Source organism: Monodon monoceros, unplaced genomic scaffold (genome assembly GCF_005190385.1).
Source record: "Monodon monoceros isolate NGI ecotype Baffin Bay Population unplaced genomic scaffold, NGI_Narwhal_1 Super_Scaffold_20, whole genome shotgun sequence".
NCBI lineage: Eukaryota > Metazoa > Chordata > Mammalia > Artiodactyla > Monodontidae > Monodon > Monodon monoceros.
The window spans coordinates 118,232,999-118,240,883 of record NW_021703777.1 but is presented as its reverse complement, the minus strand read 5'-3'; the positions used below and the strand labels follow the sequence as shown (position 1 = coordinate 118,240,883).

The window sequence follows — 7,885 nt, the reverse complement described above, 5'->3', positions numbered from 1 at the left end:
TAAGAGATTTAAACAGATACAAGAAACATGTTAAAATTAAAACAGCATAAAACAGTGCCTCAAGCTCAGTATTTTATGTATTCTAATTTTAATACCTCTCTAGCTGATTGTATAAGAAGTAATCTAGCATGTTGTATGCATTAGCTCAGTCATCGTGGAGATAAAAAGGTAAAGCCATCCTGAAACAGGAAACCAATATTCTTCCTGTTTAATCAACAAATCTAAAAATTTATTCTTTTCAACTATTTATTCTTGCTCTTGTCCACCACAACATGGTGTTCCACATAGTTTTATGACAAAGAGAAATTTTTCATGAGACTCTTTTGTATCCCCACCCCCTTAAAGAAAGAGGGAGGAAAAACTGTTTCACACAGAAGGCGTTAGTTGTATGAATTAGAACTGCCACCTAAGTGTGGGCTAATGTAACCAAGAGGGATTTCACCTACATCCATTCAGTCAGTTTATGGGGGTTTAAAGAAATTCCAAAGAGTCATCAGAAGAGGAAAAATAAAGGTAATGCTTTTTGCCACACAGGTAGAATCTTTGAAAGTATGTGTAATATGTAAAACATTTTGACACCCCCATCATATTTTTCCAGAATTAACAGTATAAATTGCTTCTCTTGTTCAAGAGCTTCCTATCAGCCTCTCTAATCACTACTCACAGTAACCTCAACTCCTGCCACAATGTACAAGATGCAACTCTTGTCTTGCATTGCACTAACTCTTGCACTTGTGGCAAACGGTGCACCTACTTCAAGCTCTACAGAGAACACAAAGAAACAAGTGCAGTCATTGCTGCAGGATTTACATTTGCTTTTGAAGGAAATTAATGTAAGTTTATTCCCTTTCTTATTCAAATTATTACATTTAATTTTTCTAAGTGGAGTTTCTTTTTTTAATAACAATCTGTTATGCTTTCTCAGAATTACGAGAACCTCAAGCTCTTCAGGATGCTCACATTTAAATTTTACATGCCCAAGAAGGTAAGTACAACTTTCTACATTCATTTACATTTTAATAGAATTGAAAGTAATGTGAAAATTTACAAACTACCTGGATTAATAGCACTTCATCTGAGGAGAAGAATTAGTAACCTCAGCATCTTTTTGAAAAAAACCAAGTTTGCTAATGAGCCTCTGAAAAATGGCTTTGCCAGTATTTTCTTTATACGTACTTATGTGTGTTTTGGGGTAGAGGGAGTGGGAAGAAAAGAATAATATTCTCTTTATTGCTCAGACAGTTTTAAAAAAGATTGTGTTGACCTACTGTTTTATTTAAAAATATAAAACTCTAGAGATACGTGATCATATCACTTTACCACTCAAAGTAGCAAAACTGATATCAGAGGGCCCACTTTAAAATAAATCCTTTACTGTTTTAGGAAAGATTCTTAAGGATCTATCTTTGAGAGGCAGCATAGCAGTAATCCGTAGCACAGATTCTAGGGCAGATTATTTAAACTGAAATCTCAGCTCTGCCATGTCCAATCTTTTGTAACCTTGGGCAAGTTACTCTCTTTGTGATTCAGTTTCTTACTTACTTATGTAAATGATAATTGTATATACTTCATATAGTTTTGTGAGGATTAAGGAGTAAATGTAAAGTACTCAGAACAGTATCTGGCATATGGTAAACACCATATAAGCATTAGCTATTAGAAGTAATAATAAAGACAAAATTCTTCCTGGAGAGTGTAAAGTAAAATTTTGGACTTACACATCTTTCATGTCAATAGACCTAGAGACTTCTGATGCTATATGACTTACATTCCAAGACTAAAAGCTTCATTTGGTTGTTTGGGGATTCACACAGTTAGCTAAGCATCATCTAAGCTCCTAGAGCTACGCTAGTCATGTAAAATTTCCTAGTCGTCATACCACTCAACAGAAAATGGGCAAAATCTGATGCTAAGAAGAGCTTGTCCCTGGGTGAACAGCCCAGAAAAAAAATGGGATTTAAGGGTAATGAATGCAATCCCACTGACCCACTTCTTATAAATTCGAGGAAATTATACATCAAACTACCCCTTTAGAAGACAAAAAGGAGATAACTTAGAGATGCTCCTCCAACTTAATCAGAGTCACGTAACTCTTACCTCCAGCAGCGTAAAGACACTAGACTGTTTTTTGAAGGAAAGAGCTCCAAGTTGCTCATGCCAAAAACTTAAGCCCTGAACTTGTAGAATTTATAGTAGCAAGTTGAAAGGGCATTAGATGAAAATGTCATAAAATGTATGTGGTGTATTCCTACCTCTCCCTTTAAAAAGTGTTAAAAAGATAACACCAGATTATGTGCATAATTTAGAGGATGGTAGAATTCTTTGAAATCTAGCAGTTTCTAAATGACAACGCAAAATCTATTTGAAACTAAAAGTAATGTGGTAAACGCCATTCATTTGTTCATTTTACAACCATTCATGTTTGCAAAAGAATTTAGAGAGCTATAAAAACATTTAATTCAAAGGTTGTTATGTTAATGTTATAAAGAAAAAGAACTGAAATTTAATCCTGGCTCCACCTAGTCATATGGCCTTGGGGAAGACATTGAAATTCTGAGATTTAGTTTCCTTATTTGTAATATGGAGATAACACACTGCATTACCTATCACAAAAGGTGGCTGTGAGACTTGGGCTTCTTTAGGACAAAACACTTTGAAATTATAATGTACCATAGAAGTATGAAATATTATCATTATATATAGAAGTGTGTTGTGTGTATTTGTATGTGTATATGTCTAAATTAGGAGGCCCATCCAAAAATCCTTCAAATATTGTAAGCTTTTATTTGATTTGGACAAATCATTTTTAAAAATATATCTTAGGGCTTCCCTGGTGGCGCAGTGGTTGAGAGTCCGCCTGCCGAGGCAGGGGACATGGGTTGGTGCCCTGGCCCGGGAAGATCCCACATGCCGCGGAGCGGCTGGGCCCGTGAGCCATGGCCGCTGAGCCTGCGCGTCCGGAGCCTGTGCTCCGCAATGGGAGAGGCCACAACAGTGAGAGGCCCGCGTACCGCAAAAAAAAAAAAAAAAAAATGTATCTTAATGTACTTATTATAGAAAAGTAAAAAATTAAGATGTAGTTATATGTGCCTTGCTATACTGACCCATTACTAAATAGCTACAACTAACTAATCCATAAAGTGTTGGAACTGTGACAGATGGCATCCAAGAGCTCCCTCTGTCCCTAACATTCTATGATTCTCAACTCTTAGATTATTAAATATTAGAATCAGAGAATGTGATCCTATACTTCCACATTATGACTCCTCTGATTCTAATAATTTCTCTGCAGACTGGAAAAGAATTCAACCTATATTGGTGATTTACATTTGGGTGCAGAAATGTTGACTTTTTTTCAAAGTCAAATTAAGCTGAAATTAATGACTCATTATTTGTTAACTAACAGTTAATGCTAACTATGGGCAGCTGAACTCTCATTTTCCAGTCTTATAATGTTGGTCCATCTTTATAGCAATGATGAAAACAGAGAGAATGGTAAAAACTATATACTGCCTCTGTTAATACATTTTGATATTAATTTCTGATTCTGACCTTTAGTCAGGGCAAATTGACCTGATAATTACTTTTATTATTATTCAAGGCTACAGAATTGAAACATCTTCAGTGTCTAGCAGAAGAACTCAAACCTCTGGAGGATGTGCTAAATGTTGCTCAAAGCAAAACCCAGAACTCGATAGATATCAAGGATTTAATGGACAATATCAACAGAATAGTTTTGACACTAAAGGTAAGATATTACCTTATTTGCTCTCCTGGAAACAAAATAAATGGAAGGGTGTTTTAACATGGTATAACATTTTTGGTGTTTGTGAAGTACTCATGCATTTTAAGTCCACTGTGAACATAACTCATTTTTATATTAGGTGGAACTGAGAAGTGTAAGCTAGAGGGCTTCCACCTACCATCCATTCAGGGACAAGCCCCCACCGCTGCACTCTGTCACCCCTCACATGAACACAAAATTGGGAGTGGAAGAAGACACTGAATTGAATTTCACAGAAAGCAGACAGGTTTCATTATATATTTTTTAATTCCTTCAGATCATTTTCCAGAATAGCTAATTCTGATTACCTGACTTTTTAAATGAGATTTTCCTATCATCTGGTGGAAGAACTGAGAGATTTGTCTAAAAAAAAAATGGCAACCAGTAAAATGGCCAATGGACCAGATAATTAGCTTTTTATTTAGAAGTAATACTCACTTTCAGGACCTCAAGTATTTTTAAATGCATAGGAAGCATGAAACATACAAGGAACTTGGGTGATGTGAGGAATTCATGGCTCTCTTTTCTCATCCATCTGCCAAAGTACAAAATTCATGAATTAATAGATATCCTAAATAAACAGCATAATTTTAATTACAGTAGAACCAACTTTCTAAAAGTATGTAACTCTAGTTGTTTCCAAGTAAGAGTCACTTTATTAGTAGACAGTCTCTATTTAATTTAAAAAATACATTGAGATCAATGTCATCTACCCATTGATAGACTCAGTTTGCCATCTATGTCAATAATTTTGCTCTAAAATTCTTGACCAACATCAGAAAAACTCATTCTAAATTCTAGATGCAAAATTAATATAAAATTACATGAAAATCAGAAAAAGCAAGATACTTTAAAAAATCTAAGCCCCCAAGAGGTTATAATATTTAAATAACTATATGTAAGAGGGTATATAATACTGCAATAGTTTGTTTAAAGGGAATACTTTATCTCACTTGATTTATGTTTTCAGGATAGGAATTACTTCAAATTTGAAAAAGTCTCCCCTTTCAATCTCACTATATATCAAAATATTTTCTTCTTAGCTTGTCAGCCAGAGGCAGAGTTGAAACAGTTCCTATCAGCAGAGGAGGTTAATTTCTAAAAAGTCAGTCCACAGAATTTCTAATGTTTAGATTTCTAAAAATTGGGAAATTTATCTGCACTGAGGTGGGGTGGGATTCGTTATGAGTATTTTTGAAAACGTTCTTCATACAAATTTCCCCCCAAAGCTTATCCTAACTTACTCTGGGCTGGTTCCATCTTGCTTTGGGGAAAATATGAGGAAATTCACTCAAGCAGACTAATAGGAGATTTAAGGTTTAGAAATGAAGAAAGTATAATGTGCTTATCACTGTATACATGTAACCTATATTTAGATACAGATATAATTCGAGAGGAAAAGAGGTTTAACAACTTTAATTCTGCATGCAGCACTTAATGAAGTATTTGTCTAAAACTGTTTTTAAAATGTTTATTGTACAAAATTCAGGAAAAAAAATCGTGTTCATTAAGAGTGACAATTAACAAATGAGGAAAATTTCAGTTTTTATGTCACTATCACTGGTATCATAACATATAACTTTGGCACATCATTTTGATCATTTCAAGAAAATGTGAATGGTTAATATGTTTAACATACTTGAAAATAAAGGCCATAAGTCTATAAGACTTCAACTGAAAATATTATATATAAGGTAAACTACCTTGAACTAAAACAAAATTAAAATGTTTTCTTTTACAGGGATCTGAAACAAGATTCACATGTGAATATGATGATGAGACAGTAACCGCTGTAGAATTTCTGAACAAATGGATTACCTTTTGTCAAAGCATCTACTCAACAATGACTTGATAATTAAGTGCCTCCCATTTTAAATGTATCAGGCTTTCTATTTATTTAAATATTTAAAATGTATATTTATTTTTTGATGTATGCTTTTCTACCTTTTGTAACTATTAGTCTTCAGATGATAAATATGGATCTTTTAAGATTCTTTTTGTAAGCCCTACGGGCTCTAAAAAATTCACTTAAATTATTTATCCTAAAGTATTTATTTTTATGTTGAATTGTTAAAGATAATGTCTATGTAGGTCAGTTAATAAAATTATTTAATAAAAACAAGCCCAGATATTTGTTATTCCGGGAATAGCACAGAGTGAGCACTAAAATATTTCTGAATTACTCATGTAAACTCACAAGACGGTTAAGATGCTTACAAAAGTCACTCTTCCCCTGAAGAGGTATGTGGAATACAGAAATGGGTTTCTCAAAGCTCTTGCTTTCTCCTTTCATAAGTTGATTAGACTCTTAATTCTAATCTGAGACTACCTCATCAAATTATACTATTTTCCTTCTCCAGGTCATGCCTTAAATTTAAATAAGATGCCAAAACAAAAACATTCTTGAAACCCTTTATATGATTGGTGTGTCTTTCTATCCATTCTCCAACATCTTATACCTTGCTCTCTGCCCTCAGGAGGCTCACCTGTTTGACCTATATCAAAGCTCTCCCCTGCCCTTTGGCTTTCCATTGGGTCCTGCCACTGGGGAACCCTGGTAGGATGTCTGAGGGACAGAAAAGATTCCCCTGACATTCCCTATGGAGTAGCCACTGGATGGTTGTGCCTCTCGACCAAAGAACCCAATTTCTCTCAAGGTGGCTCTCTTGAGACTTTTTCCTTCTGAGTTCTGCTAACCTTTCCCTCCACTCCTCCCTTCCAGCCTAAAGATGGTAGCACTTATACTATTACCAGCTCCAGGGTGCTATACTATTCCTTGCAGTTTCCCTGTATGCTGACCATAGCTTTGTAAATTGTCTCTTTATTAGGTTCTCCTTGAATTATTCTGAGTATGCCATCTGTTTTCTGAGTCAGACACAGTAGTTGTACCAGAAATAGTCCTAAGAAATAGATCCTCAAAATAGAATTCTGGGACCAGGTTGTTCATATATTCAGGGAATACAACAAAATAAGGCCATGAGAAATCTATGGGATGTAGCATCCTGATTTTTCAAATTATTATCAGTGGTAGCATAGGATGAAATGCAGATAGAGAGCAAGATGTGAGATGAAATGACTGTGACATTTAATTGCTACAGCAATAATAGCTATAAAAGTTGTGATTATCACCTGTATACTTCTGACAGTCTCAGAGAATGAAGGGAAAAAATTAAAGTTATGAACACACAATTAAAGACATTCATGGGCAACCAGAAGTCCTCACTGGCAGTTGTGAAGGAGTTCATCTCTTGTAATCATAGGGTGTATATGGCAGAGAACAAAGCAAAGAGTCTAATGTAAGATCTGCAAAGAGCTAGTGCCACTTAAAAGCTTAAGCCCTCCAGGTCTCCTACAGTAAGGATGGGGAAGGAGTGGGACTCTGAGATATGGGATGTGGATGTTCTGCCAGACACAGAGACTGAGAACCTTAAACATCTGTCTTTCCTGTTGACAGAGGTAACTCCTTTTCTTTAATAGAATCCCTTGTGAGGAAAAACCACTCCTTTACTTAAAAACCTTCCAATGACTCACAAATTGAGGACAATTTTCCTCAGAACACACCTCTACCATCTTTCCTTGCCTCCATGCCTAAAATGGGAGTTAAGATCTCAACATTCTGGGGCAATGAGATACAAAGTGTTTAGGCCAATGGAGATGAAAAATAAGTCATGTTTGGGCTACTTTAATTGTGATGAATGCAACTCCCTGGGACTCCGAATTTAATAATAACTTGCAAATGGCATTAACAGCTGGTTGAGTAAATGCTGGGACTCTGCAGTGGCCTCTTTTAATGATGTTGAAATGCCAGAGCTTCTTGGTAGAAGATGGAGTCCAAAGGACCAGGGAACAGGAAATGTTGAAATGGATCCATTAGGTACAGTCTTCTCATCTTGCCCAGGAAGACTTTAGGAAGTACACTGGTAAGAGGGACACTAGCATCCACCAGAGTTCTGTGGTGGTGTTTTCATTAGGCCAGAAATGACAGACGGTGCTGCAATGGAACTGGTTTCCCGGATCTCATTGGGGAATAACGTAATCCTGGAATGATAAAGGCCAGGTGACAGCACTTAGCCCTCAAAGACAAAATGGAAGCAATCACCA

At 35.7% G+C, this 7,885-nt stretch overlaps 1 protein-coding gene across 1 annotated transcript; it reads left to right on the top strand.

Moving 5' to 3' along the window:
• The first annotated feature begins 639 nt into the window (after window positions 1-639).
• IL2 (interleukin 2) lies at window positions 640-5,901 on the top strand. Its single transcript, XM_029235371.1, has 4 exons — window positions 640-833; window positions 926-985; window positions 3,602-3,748; window positions 5,526-5,901. The coding sequence occupies exons 1-4, from the start codon at window positions 687-689 to the stop codon at window positions 5,634-5,636; spliced, it is 465 nt and encodes a 154-aa protein (XP_029091204.1). The 5' UTR covers window positions 640-686; the 3' UTR covers window positions 5,637-5,901.
• The last annotated feature ends 1,984 nt before the right edge of the window (window positions 5,902-7,885 follow it).

What these genes read in the sequence shown, in the direction of transcription:
- IL2 (XM_029235371.1), top strand. Translation starts at nt 687, where the DNA reads ATGTACAAGATGCAACTCTTGTCTTGCATTGCACTAACTCTTGCACTT. An exon ending in TGCTTTTGAAGGAAATTAAT is followed by an intron (nt 834 to 925) that starts GTAAGTTTATTC and finishes ATGCTTTCTCAG; the next exon opens with AATTACGAGAACCTCAAGCT. An exon ending in AATTTTACATGCCCAAGAAG is followed by an intron (nt 986 to 3,601) that starts GTAAGTACAACT and finishes TTATTATTCAAG; the next exon opens with GCTACAGAATTGAAACATCT.